Below are 25819 nucleotides of genomic sequence, written 5' to 3' on the forward strand. Positions count from 1 at the left end.
CCCACATGATGTGCCTGGCAAGAAAAAAACCACCACCACTACTTATCAGAAATGCCGCAAAAAGTTTATATTGCAATATAGAATGCGTGTAGTCACCTCCTCCCCCTCCCCCCACCATACCCAACCCCTACCCCTCCCCTCCCGTCCAATACGGGCCGTTAATTGACTAGATTGTTTGCCAGTTGAAGGCACGTTCCGTGTCGTGGGATCATGTTCCCCCATCACAGATCTCTGCAGGCTTTGACACGACATAAAAGCATCTTTCAACTCAAAGACAGGGGCGGGGATATATAGCTCAGTTGGTAGCGCGCTGTATTTGTATTCAGTGGGCCGCTGTCAGCGCGAGTTCGATCCCAGGTTCGGCGGAAATTTATTTCACAGAGTCAACTTTGTGTGCAGACTCTCTTCGGTGTCCGAACCACCCCCCGTGTATACTACATTGGGTGTGCATGTTAAAGATTCCACGATTGACAAAAGGGTCTTTCCTGGCAAAATTGCTTAGGCACAGTTAATAATTGTCTACCATACCCGTGTGACTTGGAATAAGGCCGTGAAAGGTAAATATGCGCCGACATGGCTGCAATCTACTGGCCGTATAAAATTTCATCTCACACGGCATCACTGCAGAGCGCCTAGAACTGTACCCACGGAATATGCGCGATATAAGCCTCATTGATTGAATTATCAAAACAGCCTGACTGCATTTAAACACATTTGTTTCGCAAATGACACCTATGTCAATAAATTATTTAAATTAATTCAGTAGCACCTTATGAAAAAAAACCACCTGTAGACCAACATCCAACATCAACATCAACAACACAATTATAAAAACCGACTCACAGAAACACGCTTGTCGTGCTAACGACGGTTATTAGTTATTCATATCTATAGGACTGTTTTGCTTGGTTGAAAAGTATTCCCTTGGGAAACCCCACCTAGCCTACGCTAAACTACACAGTCAGCTGCACTAAAGTACACGACAGCAGTCCAGGTCCATTCGACCTCTGCTCTATTTTTTTCCGACGGAACTGGACTGCTCCCATGCGGACTTAAAAATTACATATAGTGCGGGAACACAAGGCCTGGCCTTAAAGAATTGTTACGTTTAGTCAAGTTTTGTGTGTGTGTGTGTGTGTGTGTGTGTGTGTGTGTGTGTGTGTGTGCGTCCGTGCGTGTGTGCTTGCGTGCGTGCGTGCTTGTGTGTGTGTGTGTGTGTGTGTATTTGGGTGTACGAATATTTATCTGTAGTCTGGGTCTGGGTCTGGGTCTGAAACTGTTATATCTACATCGTTAGTAGACGTCTGGCTGTCTGTCTGTGCCTATTTCTCTGGATGTTTCCTCGTTGATACGAATCACCCCATGGCTTCTTCAGACAGTCACACCCCAGACACCGCGACATATCAGCGACAAACAAGTGTCCCAGAGGGGCTTCCATACCCTTTAGCGTAAAGTGCTGTTCACATGGTAGACTTGCAACCAACTCTTACCCAACTTTAGTCGTTTGAAATTTTTTCCCGAGTAGTACAAGTCGAGGCAAAGTCGGCGAAAAGTGTGCCATGTGAACGGCCCCAGCGATTTAGGTACGAGTTAGGCCAGATTCAGCAGCGACTCCAAAACTCAGTTAAGTTCATCACTGCTCGACTAGGTCGTGACTTGTCAAAGATTTTGCGCAGACTTTTCTTATCGGGCTTACTGATTGGTTAGCTCTTGCCAACCCTCGCTAATGCAGTTACTTCCTTTCTCCGGAAAACAACGAAGACGACCGGATAATCCCGAATAGTACAGTTTGGCGAGAATCGCCGCTTTAAACTAGTTTGCGCGTTTTTGGTGTTCACATGGGCAGCGATTTTGATTTGACTTGCCACCGACTAACTGAATCGCTTGAAAGTTAGGGGAAAGTTGGTTGCAAGTCTGTGAACAGCACTTAAGACGAGGCAACCTCCGCAATCTCCGACTACTGAGGGCCAAGGATGATCCCCCTTTACAGGAAGCAGAGAACCAGATTATGGTTGGCCGTCCCGAAACAAGAATGCCGAAGAGGTCTCATTTGCTAGGGACATGATTGTTATTTCCTTTGGCGCGGCTTCTCGAAGTAAGCTGGTACACGGAGAGTCATTTATTTTTGGCCAAAACATGCCTCGCGGGTTTTTGTTTACAGTGCAAAGGGTCTCGGATTTTTCTTTAATTAGCGTGGGCATGGCTATATTTGTTTTCTCCTTTTTTATTTATTTATTTATTTATTTTATTTACTTATTTATTTAATGTTATTTTTTTAAAGATTATGTCTCCCCTACGTGTAGGTAGAAAACCGATTCAGCCACACACAAAAAGCAAGGACGCTCTTCAACGTATCCCTTCTCACCGTCAAAAACAACAAATACAAATTTAAAGGTTAAAAAAAAAATCATGTGTAGTTACAGATTTTTTTTTTTTTCAATTTCCAGGTTGATTTTGGTTGAAGAGTATTTTTGTCGTCAATATTTATGTTTCTTTTAACGTCCCTTTAAATGTATATATATGTCATTCTCGGTTCTTACATTTTGGCCCGGGGCTGAAACAAAATAAAACGAATAGAAAAAGAAAAGAAAGGTTTTCTGTGATGTTGTGTAGATTTCATTAACAAATGCAAAGAGGATTTCGATCCAGACAGCCTGGCAAGAGGAATTTGTAAGAGTCCGTACAAGTTCCCTGCACTCAGTCCTAGCCCTGCGGCTTCGGTACGAGCGTATAGTGCGCTTTCGAGAGCTGTCGACGGGGAATGTTCAACTCAACTCAACTCAACTCAACTCAAATTTATTAATCCATATGGAAATTATGTTGTAACAATACTCATTTCCAATCAAAAGAATAAGAATGCATACTAAAAAAAAATGATCACAGTCTCACTAACGCAAACAGTCATCCGTCAAGTCAAGTCTGCCAACACACAACTCACGCACACAACAACAACAACGGCGTGACTAATGTAATGTTGTTTCCTTTCTAAGTTTACATGGTCATGGTGTGGTCTCCGAGCTTGAAACTTTTTACATTTAGGTCTATCACAGAAAAATGAAGAAAGTTCTACAAACCCACGTCTTCTAACACTTGCTACTTCAAATCTGAACATTAAAAAATCTTGATCTCTGTTAAAAACTTAAGGAAATAATGTCGGGAGGGGGGGTGGGGAGGTGGGGGGGGGGGGGGGGGGGGGGGCAGATGTTAATTTCGTGAGATGAAAAATGTCATGAGAAAGATCGAGGAGTTGCTAATTTAAGATTTCTAACGTAATTTAGAAAAATTTGTCACCTTTTGTGACTGCAGTCTTGAAATTAAATTTCGTCCGCCAGTTCATTACGTTACTTTCTCAATTCCCACAGCAACAACCGAAGCTTTTGCAGTTCAAAAAGTGGGCATTACTGCCTCTAACGTTTCTAATATATGACCCGGCCCCGTAAAATTACATTTCTTCTGCCAGGATAAAGCCATTTCCGTAATTCCCACAACTACAGCCTGCAAGCTTTTACAGTTGAAAGGACTGGACTGCTGGCTTTGACGTTCTGCACTACACGTCATAAAAAAAACTTTACAAATGCGTTTGAGGGCAGATCTGTCTGATGAGGCCGTTTATCGTAAAACCAATTATAGGACTGGAAAGGCCGTTTATTCCCCTAACTTATTCAAAAAACATATTGAGTTTACATGACGTAGTGTCGATACGGTGGAACCTACAACACAGACACCCCCCAAAATCAAATTCGCAAAATCAAGGTTCCCGCGATAAAATCGACAACAAATTAGAACAACTAAATCGAAACATAATTAGCATTTCATTAGACAGAACAATCACATCTGCACCCAAAACAATCAGTTTTGTTCATATATCGTGGCTACCATGGACACTAAGGCATGCTGAGCGGTCTAGGTGTCAATCCTCTCAGAAGGCATAAAAGGCAGTTTTTGAAGCCGTTTTAGCGGGTAATGAGACACAAAATGATACGGCCTCATCAGAAAGATCTGCCCTCAAACGCATCTGTAAAGTTTTTTATGACGAGTAGTGTAGGACACGACCAAGCCATCCTTTTCTTCGCCCTAGTGGAATAAATACCACTGCACTCGCCGAGAAAATAAGCAGGACATTAGCTGTTTTGTGGAACTTTTTTTTTAAATGCGATTTCAACAGCACGGATTAAAAGCAAAATCTTTTACTGAAGAGCATACTCAATTTAAACATCCTCCCCGCTCTATGTCTGTGTGTTTGTCTATCTGTCTGTCTGTCTGTCTGTCTGTCTGTCTCTCTCTCTCTCTCTCTCTCACACACACACTGACACACACACTGACACACACACACACACGTACGGCCTGTTGATAAATACCAGATCTGTCTGTCTGTCTCTCTCTCTTTCTCTCTCTCTATCTCTCCCCCCCTCTCTCTCTCTCTCTCTCTCTCTCTCTTCTCTCTCTCTCTCTCTCTCTCTCTCTCTCTCTCTCTCTCTCTCTCTCTCATCACCCCCCCTTTCCTTTTCCCACCAGCACAACATCCTCAGCCCTACTACAACACTCGAAAACCCTAACAATAATAAAAGAAATAATGATAAAAACACTCACCGTTTTGTCACTATTATGAATGCTCAACAAGGGAACGAACGTCCAGCACTGCAGATAGACAGACAGACAGACAAGGGAGCCAGGCAGTGATTCCCCTCACACACCGATGACCGTCGAATTACACATACCGTGAGCGAGGGAGGGGGGGTCGAGCCCTCCGGATTTCAATCAGTGCTACCCAGTCTCACTCAGAGCCTATATAGCGCGTAGTCAGTTTCTGTCCCTCTTCGATCAGACCCAAACAAACACGGACACAGGCTCTCTCTGTCCCTTCGTGTCTCTCCTCTCATTCTCTGCTCAGACTCTCTTCCTCTCTGTCCTCTCCCCAGACTCTCTTTCTACTTTCGTTTTTCTTCTCTGTCTGTCTGTCTGTCTGTCTCTCTCTCTCCACTTTCTCCTTAGTGTTCCCCCCTCCTTCTCTGTACGTGTTTCTATTACTTTGCGTCCAAACGCGGTAGCAGCAACAGCAGTAGTAGTAGCAGTGGCAGTCACGGCACGACATTTCGTCTTGACGCAGCGGCGCCTGTCTCCACATCTTGACATGGTGTGGTAGGGTTGCTATACTGTTCAAAAAAAGAAACGCATAGCTTGTAATATTTGGTTAATTTAGTTATATGGCTACAAGGATATCCACCAAACTGCAGAAAGTGTTTATCTGGTCGTCGACCTTTCGTTCATTGCCACAAGTGAGCTCTGCACGTGACGCATGCGTTATCAGTGGCTACAATGTCAAAATTGCTCATTTGGCATGACCACTCGTCATGCTTCAGTGTAATCTCGTGAAACTCGGGGAATATTGAGCTCTCACCATGTCTTCCAAAACCCATAAAAGCGGATTGTTCGCCACAAAGAAATCAGACGACAATTCAGCGACGAAAGATGGCCCGATTGAGCAGACAAGACCGCCAAATTGCATTGGGTCGTTTACAAGCAGGCCAAAGTCAAAGTGCAATCGCCAGGCACTTCCACGTGTCCCAGAGCACCATCAGTAGACTGTGGGTCAGGTTTCAAGCCACTGGCTCCGTTGCTGACTTGCCACGAGCGGGAAGACCAAGGGCGACAACTGCTGCTCACGACCGCTTCATACGGCTCCGCCACCTCCGGAATCGTTTCCTGTCGGCCTCATCTTCTGTCCAGGCTCTCCCCGGGCCACACCGATTATCGGACCAGACCGTGCGGAACCGCCTGCATGAAGCTGGTTTGAGAGCTCGCAGACCTCACAGAGGAGCTGTCCTCACCCGCCGCCATCGCCAGAACCGAGTGCAGTGGGGCAACCAGCACCTTCGCTGGACCGTCCGGAATCACTGGAGACACGTGTGGTTCAGCGACGAGTCCTACTTCCTGCTCCAGCGACATGATGGTCGGAGGAGGGTCTACCGGAGAGTAAACGAACGTTACGCGCCCAACTGTGTGGATGAGGCACCCGTTCATGGTGGTGGAGGCGTCATGGTGTGGGGGGCGATCAATACCGCTGGAAGGAGCACCCTGGTGCACGCATAACTGCCCAGCGATACGTGGAGGAAATTCTGCGCCCACACGCCCTTCCTCTTCTGGCTGACCAGGATGCCATATTCCAGCAGGACAACGCTCGCCCGCACACAGCACAACTCACCACCCAGTTCCTCACCGACCACCATGTCCAGGTGCTTCCCTGGCCATCCATGTCGCCAGACATGAAACCGATAGAACACCTCTGGGATGAATTGGACAGACGTGTGCGCAGGCGAGAAGAAGCGCCGGCAAATCACCGCGATCTATTGCAGGCACTTCAGGAGGAGTGGGACACCATCCCACAGCAAGATATCCGGCATCTGATCCAGTCCATGCCCAGAAGGTGCCGGGCAGTTGACGTTGTTGCTGCTCAAGGCAGTCACACCCCCTACTGACTTGACAGCCTCGGCACCCAATCGTATTGATTGACTGATTGATTTGAAGATGCAAATGAACTGTGTGTGCATTCAACTGTGTCCATACCAAATTTCAAACAAATAATCTAAATATTGGATTTTCTGTTAATTTTTTCGAAAAATAAAACAAATTTGGCAAGTAGCAACTATGCGTTTCTTTTTTTGAACAGTATATATAGGCTGAGCTGACGCTGTTGCTTGCGTTGTGGTATAGGATGCTGTTAGCTGGCTGCCCGTCGGCGGACGAAACGATGGGCCTGTGGAACGGTCGACGCTGGCTGGCAGAATGGTAGAAGAATTTTGTGGCCAAAAATGAATGCAGAATGTTGCTGATACCGTCACCACAGCCATAGACGCGGTGGTGATTTTGTAACAATTTGATTAGGGTTTGGTTTTATGTGTCACTGTCCTTGTCAGTGTTTGTGTGTGTGTGTGTGTGCGTGTGTGTGTGTGTGTGTGTGCGTGTGTGTGTGGGTGCGTGTGCCATGTACGCGCTTGTGTTAATATATACTTGTGTATGTGTTTCATTATGCCCATGCCTCTGTTGCGCTCGCTACCCATCCCGCCCCATCCCCTTCTTCACACACACACACACACACACACGAACGCACACACACACACGAACGCACACACACACACACCGGCACACACACACACACACGAACACACACGCACACACACACACACTGACACACACACACACACTCATAAACACACGCACACACACGCACACGCACGCACGCACACGCACACACACACACACACGGCGAACGCACACACACACACACACACACACACACACTCATAAACACACGCACACACACGCACACACACACGCACGCACGCTCACACACACGCACACACACACACACACACGAACGCACACACACACACACACACACACACTCACACACACACACACACGAACGCACACACACACACACACACACACACACACACACACACAAACACATTCTTGGACACCTCCCACCCTCTTTTGATTAACTCCTATCCTCGTCAACCGTCGAATCCTCCAGTCCCTGGGTATGGCAGGGGTTGGGGGGAGGGGGGGAGGGGGGGGGGGGGGGGTCACACCGACGTGGGGAGAACATCAACGAAACAAACTTAAAAGAGAAAAGCCAGGAAATTGTGGAGTGACCGCTAGCTAGAGCTTGGCAGGAATTCCTCCATCCAGCTTCCCCGCTGATTTCGCCGCCGAAGCAGAGCAAATCAATGCACACAGTTAGAGGATGGCAAAATAGTCCCCACCGAGCAGGGCGGATCGATACGTCACTTTTACTACAATACTGCTTACAAACGAGACGTAAATAGCAGTACGTAACTCTACGCACAGCGGCAGTGATGACGCCAGCTCAAGGGTCATTACACTTAATTTGGCTGTGTTTCAATTTAATCTGATTTTTTTTCTTCTCTCTCTCTCGTCAAAGAAATGTCCTTTTTTGCCGCAGAAACATGGATATGATTTTTACAAACTCGGTTGTGTTTCAAGTACATTTGCATTTTCTTGTTTTTTCTCGTGTCACTTTTATCATATAGTCTACAAACAAGGCTTGAATACCCCCGTATGCACACAGATAGAGGAAGGCAAAAGACTCCCCACCGAGAGCGGGGAGGATCGATACACCTCGTCACTTTTACTACTACTGTATTAGTACTATAGCTTACCGGCAAACGAGACATGAATAGCAGTAGGGGAAGTGATGACGCCAGCTCAAGAGTCATTGCATTAAAACTAGCAGAGTTTTAAATAAAACTGATGTGCTTTCTCTCTCTCTGTCTCTCTCTCTGTCTCTGTCTTCTCTCTCTCTCTCTCTCTCTCTCTCTCTCTCTCTCTCTCTCTCTCTCTCTCTCTCTCTCTCTCTCTCTCTCTCTCTCTCTCTTCAACGAAATGTAATTTTTGCCACAGAAGCATTTAACATGTGATACGTCCAAACTTGGTGGTGTCTAAACACATTTGGTTTTCTTGTTTTAAATGCGTCACTTTTGATGATAAGGTTTACAAATAAGACGTGAATACCTTCATGCATACAGATAGAGGATGGCAAAACAGTCCCATACTGCGGCCGCGTGGATCACTACACAATAATAATAATAATACGAGAATTTATAAAGCGCACATATCTCACCACAAGGCGACTCAAGGCGCACAATATATAGCGCGAACCACAATTAAATGTGCTCTCCGCGCTTTACATATTAATTTCTGCCGTGTGAGATGGAATTTTTTACACAATATATCACTCATTCGATTCATGACATCGGCCAGTAAATCTCAAGCCATTACGGCGAATATTTACTTTTCACACGGTTTACTATTATGCGTAGTTTACAAACATGACCAATACTGTAAAGTACCCCTGTGTGTGGCGATGATGATACCAGCTCTACCCGTGGCTTGCTGTGGCTTTTTAAGTGATTAATTCATAAGAGAATAAAAACCACTATGTACAGAAAGCCATTGTGCTGTTGGTGTTTAGTATGTGTTCAAGTGGTGGTGGCCGTTATCCTGTGCAACAAATCTAGCGAGATCTTAGATGGTACTGTATCTTTAACTTGTTATAAGTTTCATGCAAACTGTCTTGTATTGTCAGATCACGTATGCTACTTTATATATATAGCCTAAAAACAAGACGTGGATATCAGTATGAAACGGTCCGCGCGGCAGTGATGCCAGCGTTGCGGTCATCGCAATGAACTCAGTGGAGGAATTTCAAGCCACGTTTTCTTATACTCTTTTGACTCATTTGTTAGACATTTTTGTGTCGTTTATTTTTTTCTAAATCTCATTTGCATACAGGCCGCTCTAAACGGTTTTTCCTCGCCTTTTTTCCCTTTTCAGTTTTTTTAGCGTTCTTTGGTTCATTCAGTAGACTGTATATTTATAACAGTTATTAAAACTACTACGCATACCACACACACACACGAGACAAGAATATAAGTATTTAACACTACACGCGAATGTGATGGTGGCGCTGCGGTCATTGGCCTTAAGTTGGCGGTGCACGGAACCGTACACAACACATCGGATCCGTACACTACACATGGGAAAAGTACACTACACATGTGAACCGTACACTACACTGCTTGGGAACCGTACACTATACATAGGAACCGTACACTACACTTGGGAACCGTACACTACACATGGGAACCGTACACTATACATAGGAACCGTACTGCACTGACTACACTTGGGAACCTACACTACACTTGGGAACCGTAGACATGGGAACCGTACACTACACATGGGAACCGCACACAACACATGGGGGCCGTACACTACACATGGGAACCGTACACTACTCATTGGAACCGTACATTACACATCAGTAGGAACCGTACACTACATCATGGGAACCGGCCGTACACTACACGTGGGAACCGTACAATTCACATGACATGAGAACCATACACTACACAGGGGAAACAGTGCACCACACATGAGAACCGTACACTACACATGGGAACAGTACACTACACATGGGAACCATACACTACACATGGGAACCGGCCGTACAGTAGAGCCGTACACTACACATGGGAACTGTACACTACACTGACATGGGAACCGTACACTCCATGGGAACGGCCGTACACAACAGATGGGAACTGTACACTACTCATGGGAACCGTACACTACACATGGGAACCGTACACTACACATGGAAGCCGTACACTACACATGGGAACTGTACACTACTCATGGGAACTGTACACTACACATGGGAACCGTACACTAAACATCGGAACCGTACATTACACATGAGCCAACCAGGAACACACTAAGTTCAGCGGGGTCAAAATCGCCGAGGTTTTGGAAAATTTGCTCAAGAAAGTAAAATGCTTGCAACATCTCTTACCAGTCTACGACATAATTGTGCTTTATCGAAATGAAAGGGAAAACTCAATTGGTTCAAATTTCAGCCGACATTCATGGCTTCAGCTGTCTCGATTGCAAGTGTTGTTTTCGGTGAAACCCGATTCTTGGTCAGACACTGTGTTGTTTTTTTCTAGAAAAAACCCCACTGTTTTGTGAGTTTTTTGTAACCGAGTTGTCATTTATGTGCAGCTGTCTGACACGCTCTTATTTTTTTTATTTTTTTCAGGACGCCCTCACATTCTGAATTGGGTCAGCGACTGAATGGCATTTATGTTTTTGTGTTACAAGATTGTGCAATTCTGAATATTTTTCCAAATCCCTCGTTCTTGGGCAAGTTTTTATGTCAAAGAAGCGAATGCTGATTAAAAAAAAAATAAAAAGTGTAAAAACGTCACAGTTTTAGATTACGACGACAAAAAAGCGCCTTGATCTAAATTCCAACATTACCATTCTAGGATGTTTTAATAATTGGGGAGTGGGAGGTAGGGGTCTGGTTTTGTTTGTTCGGTTGTTGTTGTTGTTGATGTTGTTGTCGTTGGTGATTTTGTTGTTGTTGTTGTTGTTGTTGTTGTTGTTGTTGTCGTCGTTGGTGGTGGTGGTTTCGTTCATTTGTTTGTCCCTTTGTTTGTCCCTTTGTTTGTTGTTGTTGTTGTTGTTGTTGTTGTTGTTGTTGTGTGTTTTGTTGTTTGTGGTGGTGGTTTTGTTTGTTTGTTTGTTGTTGTTGTTGTCCCTGCAAAATGCACGGTTTTCTCGCTGTGCAATATACAGAAGAACAAACATTTTTCAAAATGTAAAAGTTGATAAATATAACTTTTTGAGCAATCTGTACCTTTGGCTTTGAGCGGAGCAAGGGGGGGGGGGGGGGGTATTTTTAAGTGTGCTAGCAGCTCCTGTGGTCGAAGCGACTATGAAAACAGTGAGAGTTTCCTAACACTTGAATTCAGGGCGACCTTTCTCAGAGTCCTTCCTGGCTGCGTGACTAAAAGTACATGTCGACTAAATTGGAAGTGTAAGACGGAGGTACCGGTTGATTGATCGAAAAAGGGCGGGATGGTCTGGAGCCTGGTCAATGTACGAGTAGACTGTTCATTGATCACACCGCAGGGTAAGAGTAGGCTTGGTGGCATATCATATTGGTCCTGTCATGACCGCATTATTCCACACACACGCAAGGCTCACCTGGTGTTTGAGAGGGAGGGGCTTCTAAAATGAGGCTGGGTATTTTGGGTCTCTCCTTGAGAAAAAAAGGTTCAATTGTCGGGTCACGTAAGAATGAAGGGGGGGAGGGGGGGGCTTTCGGAACCGCGCAAGAGGATTGCCTTCGCTTTGCACAAGTGTTTTGCATGTCGTAGAATCGGCACACACGAAGGGGGGCCGGGGGGCACTCATAGTGATGATAGATTAGGGTTACTTCCACTGAGTTGCTTCCCTTGTTTGTGTAGGTGATGCGTGTTACGTACTACGCGGCCGCGATATAGAGGGCACAATCGTCTCACTGCCAGGCGGCGATTCTGTTTTTGTTTCCAATTACACCGGAGAGAAGTAACCCCCTGAAGCGCATTCACTCACTTAGATTTAATTAATTACCATACTTGTGCGTTTTCAAACAAATCGTGCTGTGAATGTCAATGTTAGGGTACAGTGGAATCCCCAGATTCTTCAGAATCGTCACATTTGCCAGAAACTCCATCCAAACTTTCAGATCAATAGGCCTACTGGTATTCCTTTAATGCGAAGGAGAACACACGACTGGAAAAGTACAACAGTGTAATTTTGATCTTGAAGAATAGACCCTATCGGTATTCCAAGCTCTCGTCACAGTAATCTCTCGCAAACTTCAGAGCATAGCAAAGCATGCGGTACAGCGATCTCGTGCGAGCTGCACAAGCCAAGGTTCGAAGTTCTCGCGATGTTCAAAGCATAACAAAGAGCGTGTCTCGCGAGAGCTGCTCAGATACCGAAAAGGTCTATTCTTCAGGTAAATAAATAAATGACGAGACAAAACAGAACTGAAGAAGAATAAGAATACAGACGAGGTGAGCAAAGAAAGGAATAAATTAATTCATTAAAAAAAAGTTCGGCACTGACAGAAAAGAGTCAGGCTTTTGATTTGTAGTATGTGTCCAAGTTAAGTGGTGGGATGGCCTTATCCCATCTCAGATTAAGGCTGGGTATATTGAAAACAGTTTTTACGGGAAGGACTGTGCCTTTTATTAATTTAAAAACTAAAACGTTAAATAATTACGATAGTGTTTGTTTTTTTATGACGGGGAGTATAAATATGAATATATGAATATCATCAACCGAATAAATCACAAATCGCGTAAAACGAAATCGATACATTTAGTTAATGTGTTTGCACGAAACTAAACGATCGACACTGAAAACCAAAATATCTGTCATCAAAGCCCGTGCAAAGCATGCCAAACTGAGCTGCTGCGCTCTTCAGTCGCTTGAAACGACAGCCGGTATAGCGCAATAGCGATTGTGCGTAACAGGAAAGCGCGATTTTCTGTATTTCTGTAGCTTTCTTGGCTTGTATTTAATCCAACCATAACATATGTATATATGTTTGGATTCAGAAAAAAAATAGATACAACAAAATACAATGAAATCATTTTTAAAGCTGGTAGCAAAATATTGATTTTAATCACTACTTTAAAGAACAAATTAGATAATAGCTGCCAAGGTGAAATGCAATCCCATAGTCCAGACCGAGTAAACAAACAAATGCTTGGCCAAAGTTTCAATCAATTTGCTTAAAAAATGAGGTTACCATAGTGCGGCTTCAACTTTTGCAAAAAGCCGGATATGACGTCTTCAAAGACATTGATCGAGAACAATGAAAAACACGTGTCGGGATTTAACAAAGACTATATCAATAATCCACTTGTGGCTTTAAATATTTGAACACGTGAATGCTGGTCAAGCATAATGACTCAGACTGCTTGTGAACACAAGTACAGGTAATAGAACGGAGGTGGACACAACGCCATCATGGCCTTCCAAACTGACTGACCATTGATCAGAACACACGGTACGAACAGGTTGCCCGTGCAAAACAAATCGATCCCACCCGCGACCTTGACCTCGCGGTGGCACAGCCCCATGAAATCATCAGTTTTGAGACACAGAGTCTCGTACGTGGGGTTCTGATATCGACGCCTCGGAGACGAACAGGAGACAGAGACAGAGAGATACAGAGATAGAATGACACACACACACACGCGCCCACACGATGACACAAAGAAACACACAAACAAACACACACTGTAAGCACGCACGCGCACACACACACACACACACAAGTATATAACCCCTTCGTTCTTGTCTCTATAGCCCCGTAGTAATCAAGCCTGTCTCGCAGCGCAGAAGCAATCACCTTTCAAGGACAGAGACAGAGACAGAGATAGATAGCGGGAGGGAGAGAGAGAAAGAGAAAGAGATAGATTTAAACAGGGAAGAACAGAAACCAATATGAGAGAGAGAGAGGGAAGGGGTTAGGAAAGAGATAAGTTCGGTGTGCCAGTTTCAGTTGTCATGGAGAGCGGGGGGGGGGGGGGGGCATACACCAAGACGGTCACACACACACACACCGTGCACACACACACACACACACACATGCAGGCATACACACTCGAATTCACCGAGTGAAGGATGGAATTATGATACATGCACAAGTACATTGGAATGATAACAGTAACACTTGACGTCAATGTCACCAAACGACTGTGTACTTTGTACGCGGTAATCAATGCTACACATGCCCAATCTATCTCTACGTGTTTCTCTCTCTCTCTCTCTCTCTCTCTCTCTCTCTCTCTCTCTCTCTCTCTCTCGCACACACACACTCACACGAAAGAAGAGCATAACGGAAAGAAGAAGAAAAGAAACACAAAGTGTGTATTGAAACAGCCAACACGACCTTTGATGCACAGAAAGAAAGAAAAAATAACCGCAAATAAAATCACAGCGTGCATGATCTTGCAAGCGACACACGGACTTGCGCAATCTCTTCAGCCCGTTTCCATTTGCGGAAGAGATGTGTAGGGGGGCGGGGGGAGGGGGAGGGGGGAGCGCAGATGTAGCCCAGGGGTAGTGGGGTAGCACTGAATTGGATGGGTAATGGTAATGCGCATCAGTCTCATGATCCGTCCAAAGATCGATGAAAATGGAAGAATTGATGGATGGAGGGGGCAGAGGTTGGTTGAGGTCGATCTTTCAGCAGCGTTCAATGACTGATATATAGCTATATTGCCGCTTGGTGCGGTCTTCAGTTCACAGGACACTTTTGGGGAGAAATAAGAACAGAATATTCAGAAAACAAAAATGCTGAATGCACTGGGTTCTGTCAGTATTTCCAATAGATTTCCCTTTTTTGTTTTCTCCCGGAAAACAGGCATGGCTTGAGATGAAATAGTAAAAAAACTTTAAACAAATCAACACGCCGCTCAGAAAACTTTAAACAAAAAATCAAAATCATGCAATCTGGGAATTTCGAAAATCATTTATGGAGCTATATGACAAGGAAATAAATCCACTAATTGGCAGGAACATCTCTTGATTGCGTGTGTCTGTAGTTATCAGATAAAGATCGATGCATTTCTTTATTTGGTGTTTAACGTCATTTTCAACCATTCAAGGTTATATCGCGACGGAGGGAAGGGGGGTGATGGGATAGAGCCACTTGTCAATTGTTTCTTGTTCACAAAACCACTAATCAAAAATTTGCTCCAGGGGCTTGCAACATAGTACAATATATTACCTTACTGGGAGAATGCAAGTTTCCAGTACAAAGGACTTAACATTTCTTACATACTGCTTGACTAAAATCTTTACAAACATTGACTATATTCTATACAAGAAACACTTAACAAGGGTAAAAGGAGAAACAGAATCCGTTAGTCGCCTCTTACGGCATGCTGGGGAGCATGGGGTAAATTCTTTCTAGTCCCAACCAATATGGGACTCCCCCCTAACCCGCGGGGGCAAAGATCGATGCAGCTTTCTTTGTGTTCAAATATGAATCTTAAAAACACTGAACCAGGTGGAAACGTATAATGCCTAAAGTAGCAGGACCTACACTCAAGTCAAATCTGGTGTTTAAAAAAGTTAAGCTTAATGCTAAGCTTCAGAGGCCATGTGATGTCTTTTATCAGGTGATCATACCAGTGCATGCAGTATTATTGTACAAAAGTGCTATGTGCGGTGTGAGGACCCTCAGATGAGAGGACACCTCCCAAGTAAAGACACCTTTTCCTGTCCCACTGTTGATTATCTTGACCAAAAATACTTGTCACGAAAGGCCACATGCAATGTAGGGACCTTTTGGGCTCTTCCTAAGGGTGTCCTTTCATCGCAGGAATCATTGTACGGACATGGCAGATTTCCTGATGAAGAATTAAGTCAATCTACAAAGTTAGTCAACTGCTAAGTCAGGAAGTCAGGCAGTCACACACACACATCCACAATCAATCAATCAATCTCTCTCTCTCTCTCTCTCTCTCTCTCTCTCTCTCTCCCTCTCTCTCTCTGAAAAGAAGCTAATTTGTAGTGCTTATGCCACAACCCTCGTAAAATTTGATTTGATTTGATATTTCTCTCTCTCTCTCTCTCTCTCTCTCTCTCTCTCTCTCTCTCTCTCTCTCTCTCTCTCTCTCTCTCTCTCTCTCTCTCTCTCTCTCTCTCTCTCTCTCTCAATAAACAAATCATTACATGTAAGAAAAGCATAGACTTTATATTTCTTCTTTCTACCAATTTAGCAATAATCATTACATTGTCATAATTTGTAACACACCAAAGTCTATGATAATATGCATAAATAGTTTACAACATACCCTGACAAACCAAATCCGAGAAATTTAACAAAGGGAACTAAGCGCTCTTGATATAGACAACAACAGTGAGTCAGAGATACTCCTGAGGATCAAAGTTCTTCTTTTTTTCCTCAAATGTTCCTTCTTATTCTCTCAGGTGCCAGGACTGATTTTGCATAAGGCCAAAAAGAAAAATATGTCTGTTTCCGGTAACATCGCCCAAAAAAATAGGGTCGGTCGGTGGTTTTTTAATTTTTTTTTATTTTTACCTTTTTCTTATGTTTTGTTAACGTCTTTTTACGTGTTTTTTTGTTTGTTTTTTAAACGCTTCCTTAGTTTACTTACAATTATTTAGCACATGTTTTTGACCTAGATATATTGAAACTACATAAAGTATACTTGACTTAATTTTTTTTTTTTTGTGTGCGGAAAGCGAAAAAAACCTTTAGGGTCGGCGCTTAAAAATAGGGTCGGTCGGGTTACCGGAAACAGACATATTTTTCTTTTTGGCCTAACTCTCACTTACTGTTGTGATCTATATTTAGAACGCTTACTTCCCTTTTTTTTCTACATCTTGTCATTTTGTGCCTTGCCTGATTTAGACTACAGGAGTCAAAAATAAATACAAAAGGGAAAACTAGCAGTGTGGCTTCATACTAAATCAGGACCCTGTCTGTTTGCTAAATCATGTTAAAATTAGAAAAACAGTGCATAATCCTCAAAAGTTCTCTAACACAGGACAGGGAGGTTACCAAGTAATTATCCCAAGAGAAAAATAGAACATAATGGAATGATTACTAAAATACAGATATAAAAAGACAGTTTTGCAAAGTCAATCAAACCCACAAAACAAATGTGAAGAGGGCAGTATGAAAACAGACCTCACAAGGAAGTTATGCACTGCAAATTAAGTAACTAATTACCCCATTAGTAAGATTGCACAGTGTTTAAAAAAAAATCCAAACATATAATTATTAATGATTCGCATCCACACACAAAATATTTGTTATTTTTGTTACTATACAAGAGACAGCCCATGTCAAAGAGTGCTCAGACATTTGCAATTGACATCTCATCCCAAAGGCACCTGCAAAGCCCAAATATACATGTCACACATTAGTTAACAAATCAGGCAGATTAACCCTCACAACCATAGGCATGAAGTTTACAGATTATACACAGGCGAGAGAAACAATACATGGACTAAACTCACAGGAGATAATGATACATTCACATTCCGTTTTGAGAACGACTTTCTGCCATGATTTTAATAACACTACATACATTGCCCAGATTGTCCACATGCAAATGCCCTTTTTATTTAGCCTAACAAATCTAAATTCCCATTAAAGGTTACAAAAAGATGAACAAGAAGGGATGGCCGCAGAGTAATAAGATTTAAAAAAAAAATTACACAGCCTACAACTACAAGTATGATTATACCGAATAAAATATACTGGTACTAAATTCTATTCCCTAAATACACAATACCACTGAAACAACAACAAAAGCACCATAGAAAACACAACTAGAAATCAATCCTGAGAGTCGATGATTTGAGTAAACTTGATGATTATGTATAATTCATTATGACCTTTGCGCTTAACTTAACAAAGCTAACTGCTGACAAAAATGTACTTCCAAGACTGATTGAAAACTATGACTTATTCAAAAATAAATCAATCAAAACAATCTAGTTTATTAAAATAAAGTAGAGGTAGATGCTAGTGACAGGAATTTAAAATGTTATATTCAACTTTCACCTATTTCTTTTACTTGACATAGTCGAGGTAATGTGACCTGTGGTTAGTGCAGTGTGAGGCATTTATGTTCTAGTTTTAAGTTCCATTCTCAGTATGAGCAAACCCATCCAGAGAACATATCCCTACACCCAATGGAGTCAGAGTTCACTGAGTAGGCCTACACCTCAGCACAGAATGGAAACCCTGCAGGGGAGAGAGTAGACATACGGCCCAAAACCAAGGACCCACATGAAAGAAGGCAAAGACTATTTCATAGATATGTACTCTTAAAAAGCATACCATCACCCCTGTCTTGCATTGCATGGTTCAGGATAACTTTACTGACTGTAAAACACTTAAGTAGATACAGTCTGCTGAAATCAATGCTGGAAAAAACTTGTAGACTATGAACATTTCACCTGGCAAGGACAATTAATGTTTTTATACCTATTTACAAGACAAAAACAATTCATTCAGGATAAACATAAGTATACAATGTTCAATTTCATTAAAAAGTTCCTTTCCGGAGTGTAAAAAACTCCTAAAAGCTAAAAATGGAGAGACAAAAAATCCTCCACAAATCTGCATGTACTAAGCTTTTCCCTTCCTCCTACCCCACCAAACCCTTCCCCTCTCCACCCCATACCCCTTTACCCCCAATCACTTTCTCTATACCTTATCACCCAAAAGCTCGTGGAAAGGGCAGATTGTTAAATTAAAATGATTTCACAGATTAGAAACAAGCATAGAAATAGCCGAAGACAAATACATACAGGCCCTAATCTAGAATGCACTGGACGTCAGCCATCCTGATGTGATACATACAAAAATGCTCTCGCATTCAGGCCAGAAATGCCATTGAGTATATTTTGATTTGAAAGAATAAAATATCAGAGAGGCATCAAAGACCAGAATAGACAACATGAATGGCAAGAATATGATACAGCAACAACAGGTGTCTGGTACCGGATATTAATCATTGAGATAAATAAATCAAATGTACAGTGGAAACAGAGAAAACCTTTCCAAGAGGGCTGACTCAATTCAAATGTTCAGGGGGGAGGGGGAGGGGGGTCATAGTCAGACATAATCATTATCTATTGCTTCCTATGTTAGAGTCAGCAAAGAAAAAAAAGATGCATGATGTTTGTACCATGAACACAGACTTTTTCTGTCTGTTAACCTCTTTTTTACACAATGAAATTCAAAAAGCTGGCTGCTTATGATCGACTCTTTTGTCAACACATTGTGTACCAATAACAAACGTTTAACAAAATGTATACAGATTTTCCAAATCTGAAAACTCGTCATTTACAAATCTGAGATGACAACGTTTCAAGCCAGAAAATGATGTGTGTCTTCATGCAATCAACGACACACCCTTATTCAAGTGTAGATGAAATTAGTCATGTCCTCTTGAAGGACAATGTGATCTCAAAGACAGAAACAGAGCAATTTCAGTGAGCAAACAGAGAGTCCTAGTTATGATCTACACGCTTTTCTGTCAAAAAGAGAGAAAACAGGAGATCATCAAGGAGGGAAATTCCTGGGTGTTGGATGCCGAGTGCGCACGGAAAAGATCCTGAAATCGTTGTCAGAGTTCGGTTGGTTATAGAAACACGAAAATACCCAGCATGTTTCCTTCGAAAGCGGCGTATGGCCGCCTTAATAGCGGGGTAAAAACGGTCATACACGTAAAATTCCACTCGTGCAAAAACACGAGTGTACGTGGGAGTTTCAGCCCAAGAACGCAGAAGAAGAAGAAGAAGAAGAAGAAGAAGAAGAAGAAGAAGGATGCCGAGTGACCCCTTATCAAGGAAAGGAGACTACTTTATTTAATCAAATAAATGTTCAAACTTTGAATGCTGTGTTTTTCTGGGTACAAAAGATTTGTGGATGCATATATATCTTATGCATATAAACACAAGTGATCTCCTTTGGTCCTTTTACTATGCTGCTTTTGTAAGTGGTGGTGTGCTTTTTTTCAAATTAAAACAACATATTAATAGTTTCATTATTATTTTGGCTAAAAGCAGAAGAAAAAATGTGAGAAGAGCGCTTTACACACACAGACGTAATCCAAACAAACCTCTCCCTGATATGTGCTACAGTACTTATAATTGTACCTTTTTCTTGAATAGGAATTTACCATCTCAGGCCAAATTTCAAATGGTTGTCTATAGTACTAGTAGAGGCAAAGGGTATGAAGACAACCCAAACAATCACACTGACAAAGACAAAACACACAAGAAGCTATCTACTACAGTGCTGATCTAGTTCTTCTTTTTCTTTTTACCACTCTGCGTTGGAGTGGAAACCTCCGTCTTATTTACATTATTTTCAGATGTTTGCACAGCTGTTCCATTTCCCTCCCCTGCCCCTGTCTGTGTGGAAGTTTCTATGAATTTCCTGGCCGTCCCAAACACTTTGCGCCAACAATACCGCAAAATTGTCACTAGCAGGTTGACAGCTAAGATGAATAGCACTATGGCAATGAAAATGACCAGTACAGACCCTGCAAAGCTCAGCTCATAACTTTGCGGTGCCATGGTTGTTAAAAACAAACTCCACTTTTAGTCAAAATGTGTGCACTGTCTGGTAATACAGTTCTTTACTTCTGATTTAAACAGAACGTGCCACAAACACTGATGAAAAAAAAAGCAGAAGGATTTATAAACAATTCACTTATCAACCAACAACGGTAACAAATCCTTCAAAATATTTCACACAAAAAAACAAACACCATTCAAGAACATTGAACAGGAATTGTCAAATGTGTGTCAAAACTGTGTCAAACCAACTGATGAAGCACAAAGCAACGACAACATTTGCAGCATACTCATGGGCGAGATTTTCTGTGTAAACACCAGCTGTAGTCAGTTAATGGCTCCTGGGTCCTCGTGGTTGAGAAAGAAGACCTTGACCTTTCCCTTGGATGTGTGGACCTCTTCCGTCACTCTCACCAACAACCAGGATCCTATCCCGTAGGCCACAGTTGGAATGCCTGCAATGAACAACACAAAATGAGCCAAACATTTTTTTGGGGGGTCAGGGATGGGACTGGAGTAGGAATGGAAAAGCTTACTGGGCACTCCCCCCCCCCCCCCCCCCCCCCATATCATTTGGACACTATAACAATGCTATGTCATGTGTTTTAAACTGATTTAAAATGGTATTCCTGCATAAATACCACCCCTGTTTGCTCCTGTTCATGGGAGGTCCATATTAACAGGGACGTAGGATGCGGTACGGCAATCGCCGTACAACATTTTAGACTTTTTTTTTTTTAAAGAAATCCAATGATGATCACATCCTCATAAATCAGTCAGGGGTAATAACTAGAACAAAAGCAGATGTGAGACGAAACAGTGAGTTCACAAACACATCCACATTACGTCGATCAATGGACCTGGGAAGCAAATCGGCTTTTTTTTCCCCTCGCCGTACCAAATGTTGTGGGTCTGCTACGTCCCTGATTAATAGTAATAAATGTTCCTTAGATAAGGGAAAACACAATATTTTCATTTTCATTTTTCTTTAATTTCACAGAAATGTGCAATGTCTACACTGCTTTAAGTCCTCTGTGCTAAACACTGGCAAAAACAATCACTGTTTGACACACTAGTGGGGCGGGGATATAGCTCAGTTGGTAGCGCGCTGGATTTGTATTCAGTTGGCCGCTGTCAGCGTGAGTTCGATCCCAGGTTCGGCGGAAATTTATTTCACAGAGTCAACTTTGTGTGCAGACTCTCTTCGGTGTCCGAACCTCCCCCCGTGTACACTACATTGGGTGTGCACGTTAAAGATCCCACGATTGACAAAAGGGTCTTTCCTGGCAAAATTGCTTAGGCACAGTTAATAATTGTCTACCTATACCCGTGTGACTTGGAATAATAGGCCGTGAAAGGTAAATATGCGCCGAAATGGCTGCAATCTACTGGCCGTATAAAATTTCATCTCACACGGCATCACTGCAGAGCGCCTAGAACTGTACCCACGGAATATGCGACTATAAGACTCATTGATTGATTGATTGACTAGTATAGTAGGTTTTTCAAAGTCTTGTGTGAGCGTAAAATGCTGCTCGCTTTCTATCTTTTAATCACTATCAGCATCACAGTCATGCAGCTGATGTAGACAAATGCATATGTACGTACAGACAATTCCCATGGCTAGTTTCAGTGCCAGTAAAGGGTTTCATCTGAAAGATTATTTACTGCAGACATTTTATCAAAAGAGATCTTGTCACACACAGAAAAATCAGAATACTTTGCTTTTGCCATTTGTGTTTTTTAAACACAATATCTTGACTGAACAATTCCTTTGAAATAATTGAAACTTTTTAGCAATTAATAATTTACCCAGATTGATCAGTTTGAGATATGTGTAGAATCGATCGTCTCGCTCGAGGTCTTGCCAGGGCCTTCGTGAGCAGTGATATTTGATGAAAGGGAAGCAACCAGTGCGCAGAATGTGGTAGTTAGCTCCCTTCAGACTCCAGTTGAAGTGTGACCGTCCAAACTGATCGTTGACCACAGCTGACCGATACACACAAAATGATGTCCAAGGTGGAAGACCACGCTGAGCAAGGTGGTTAGTCAATACCTGTAATCAAACACAGCCAACAGATGGTTAATTACTATCAAATAAGCAACACCTGTAATCAAACACAGCCAACATGTATATGGTTTACCGTTAAAATTGAAATAAGGCCTAAAAAAAAAAATAGGTGTGGTTACGGTAACCCGACCTACCCTATTTTTAGGGGCCGAGCCTATAACTTTTTTTATTACATTTGTCAAAAAATAAAGATAAAATAAAATAAAACGAGTGCAGAAAACGCAATGAAAATGAAAGCGCTCGAGTCGCACACTTATTTCCCTGTCAAGTAGGTTTAATTTGTACACATTAGAAAAAAAAAGTAAAAAAAAAAAAAAAAAGTGATTGCCTACCTTCCTACCCTTTTTTTTTTGCTATGTTACCTTAACCACACCTATTATTTTTTTTGGCCTAAGCAATCACATTCACAGGCACACCTGGGGTATGCTACTGTTTGATATGTTGAGGAACTACTTATACCCCTGGATGGTTGTCTGTCTTCCAATAATAGTACTGTAAGCAAAACACTGAAACCTGTGTCTACATGCATGCAGTCCCTCCAAATTCAAGACTGCATGTGTTCTCTCTACAACTTGTTTTCCTGTATGTTCTCTTCTTATTCTTTGTAAAGTTGCCTCCATTTTCAGGCTTCTTCAAAGGCATACATTTCTTAATCCTTTTCAGGTGTCAGCAGCGACTGTTAATATAAGTGGAAGTTATAGCTGTTTGCTCAAGGAATAGTTACACTTACGCAATACGCTTGTTGTTTTTCAACAGAAACAATCAATACTTTGTATACTGGATACAGGTATGAGGTAACTTACCTCTGAGGCTAAGGGCTTAGAATTGCTCTGGGCATGACCAACAATAAGACGTCTGACAGCAGCATTGAAGCGAGACAGCATACCAAGCAAGGTGTTGGGTGATCGTTCTAGCCAGTGAGGCACATCACATGGTCAGCCTGAACACTCAGGGGTGATGTGTAGTATATTAGTGGAATCCTGCACAAGCATCATAATGTTAAATCTTTTTTTTTTTAAACTTCTAGTATTAAACAAAATTGTCAGTTCAAGCCAGGTACATGTATTAAAAGACCAAATAGAAAAAAAATAAATAAATAAAAGGGCATTTTCTTTAATTTTCCATAGAATCTAGAAGCTGCATGTATGAATGACAAAATAAGATTTGAATTCTGACTTATAGATACTGACATAAACTGCTAAACATCTGCAGGAATGAAAGACAAACAATCTACACGTACTGAACATGTAAGTCATTCAGAAGTCAGAACTGTCCGTATAGTACTTGCATGTGCTTCTTATACTAAAGAAAGGCTTTTACAAAAGTATATTTCTCATGGACAAATTAAAACGCATGTCCTTGTTCAGGCCTGAAAGTGGCAAGTGTTTTACTCGCCATGGCGAGTAGAATCATGTAACTGGCGAGTAGAAATGTTCATCTACTCGCCAAATGCAAGTAATTAAGTTGCTGAAACAAATTGTTGGTTTGGCTAGTAAAGTTTGCTCTCTCACTCTCAGTCTCTGGCTAGTAACATTTCAGAATCACTAGCCAAAGGCTAGCACACCATTTCTTGGACTTTCAGGGCCGTTTTTAGTCTGTGTCCGGTTTTAAGTGAGTCTTGCTTTCAAATCATTCCTTTCAAAATGGACCCAACTGAAGCACATGTAAATGTATTCATAAACAACGGCAGCCGTCAAGATGGGTAACAATACAGACAGGCATGAGCAAGATCGGTCGCCCACTCGCCACAGGCGACCAGAAATGAGTGTGGGCGAGTAGAAAGTCTCATAATGATCGCCCACTTGGCGAGTGTAAATTTTTGGTCTGTGGTATTATCATTTTCCGAGCGACGATTGTCTGTTGTGAAGCACGTTGTCGTCTACGATTGCTAAAATTAGATGTGATTGGAGCTCCAGTTCCAGCTGATCGGGAAATTCTCTTTAGTGACCATGAACCAATCAGAATGACCGTATGATTTCAGGGTTATCAGGACTTTTCGTTGACGCGATTTTAACCAATCAGAATTGTGTGTCTCAGAAGCCTAGGCAGATCTGAAGCTGTAAACATGTAGAAATACTTGGACAACTGCCAGCCTCCCCCCCCCCCCCCCCCCCAAAAAAAAAAAAAAAAAGCCAGACCAGAGGGAACGGAGTCCGAGAGATTGAAAAAGTATGTCTCCGGACAGAGGAAGCGTTCCTTCCAGACAGACTATACAAAATCTGACTGGTAAGCAGAGAGGCTGCATGGCTAAACTATGATCGGGAAAAAAACGTCATGTTGTGTACTGCTTGCGAAAAGCATGCCGCTTCTGAGAAGGAGAGAAAGGGGGGGGGGGGGGGCATTTGATGTTGGTACGGACAAATTTAAGCTAGAAAACATACGTGCACACGAAACATCAAAGTCTCACCAACAAAACACCAAAAAATGGGTAAACTCAAACAAAAAGGTCGAAGACACCGAGGGGGGACACGCTATGCACCAGCTAACGCAAGACCAGCGTGCTCGTGTCGCTCAACTGATGCGATCTGTACAGGCGCTTGCAAAGACCTGCTCGCCTTTCACCACGTTTGAATGGATGGAATCGTTTTGTTTTTTGGAAACTCATTTTTGTGGGCGAGTGAATTTGTTTGTGGGCTAGTCAATTTTGAATTTCACTAGCCCACAACTTGTGGCACAAGGCGAGTGAAAATTCTGGAACTTGCTCATGCCTGACAGACATCTAAAACGTGAATCTAAGCGCAAACAATAGCCTCAAGAGTCAAGTCCAAAGATTAATGACCTTGCGCGGGCTAAGACTAAGACTGTAAGTGTAAGAGTAAGAGTGAGACTTGTCCATGTTATTCTTCTTGAAATCAAACTCTTAAAACTGTTCTGCCCAGGCCAATGTTCTTTATGTTGAGCAAATGCGTTGAGTACTTGATGCAAGGGGAGAGGATATGAAGTAGATAAGTTAGATGTGTGATTTTAACAGGATAGCCTTCTTGACTGTAAAAGATTAATCTGCGTAGGAAGGTCTGATTCTCTGAAGACAAACAATTTGTGTTACCGTGCTCTGCTTCTTGTTGCTCGGAAATGCTGCAGTTCTCTCCCTTCCCTCAGCTTGGACAAATTAGGTATTGTTCTATTTAAGAATTTTAGGGGTTCGTTATTAACTAGACACATATTAACAACTTGCATTTTACCGTTTTATAATAAACATGGATGTATCAAAATCTATTTTCTAACACATGTTATTAGCCATAC

General features: G+C 42.5%; 2 protein-coding genes across 2 annotated transcripts in view; both read right to left on the reverse strand.

Annotated features, from left to right (window-relative positions):
• Window positions 1–5093, reverse strand: part of LOC138981948 (uncharacterized) — a 27346-nt gene extending 22253 nt beyond the window's left edge. The window contains exon 1 of the mRNA XM_070355134.1: window positions 4591–5093. The gene's annotated coding sequence lies outside the window, so the exon portion shown is untranslated. The remainder of the gene's footprint in view (window positions 1–4590) is intronic.
• Window positions 5094–16116: 11023 nt separating this feature from the next.
• On the reverse strand, window positions 16117–25668 carry LOC138981958 (uncharacterized protein C15orf61-like). Its single transcript, XM_070355144.1, has 4 exons — window positions 25623–25668; window positions 23380–23556; window positions 22318–22561; window positions 16117–20960 (listed from the first exon to the last, which is right to left on the reverse strand). Exons 2-4 carry the CDS (start codon window positions 23458–23460, stop codon window positions 20833–20835), a joined length of 453 nt encoding a protein of 150 aa, XP_070211245.1. The 5' UTR covers window positions 23461–23556; window positions 25623–25668; the 3' UTR covers window positions 16117–20832.
• Between the last annotated feature and the right edge of the window lie 151 nt (window positions 25669–25819).

Source organism: Littorina saxatilis, linkage group LG1 (genome assembly GCF_037325665.1).
Source record: "Littorina saxatilis isolate snail1 linkage group LG1, US_GU_Lsax_2.0, whole genome shotgun sequence".
NCBI classification, from domain to species: Eukaryota; Metazoa; Mollusca; class Gastropoda; order Littorinimorpha; family Littorinidae; genus Littorina; species Littorina saxatilis.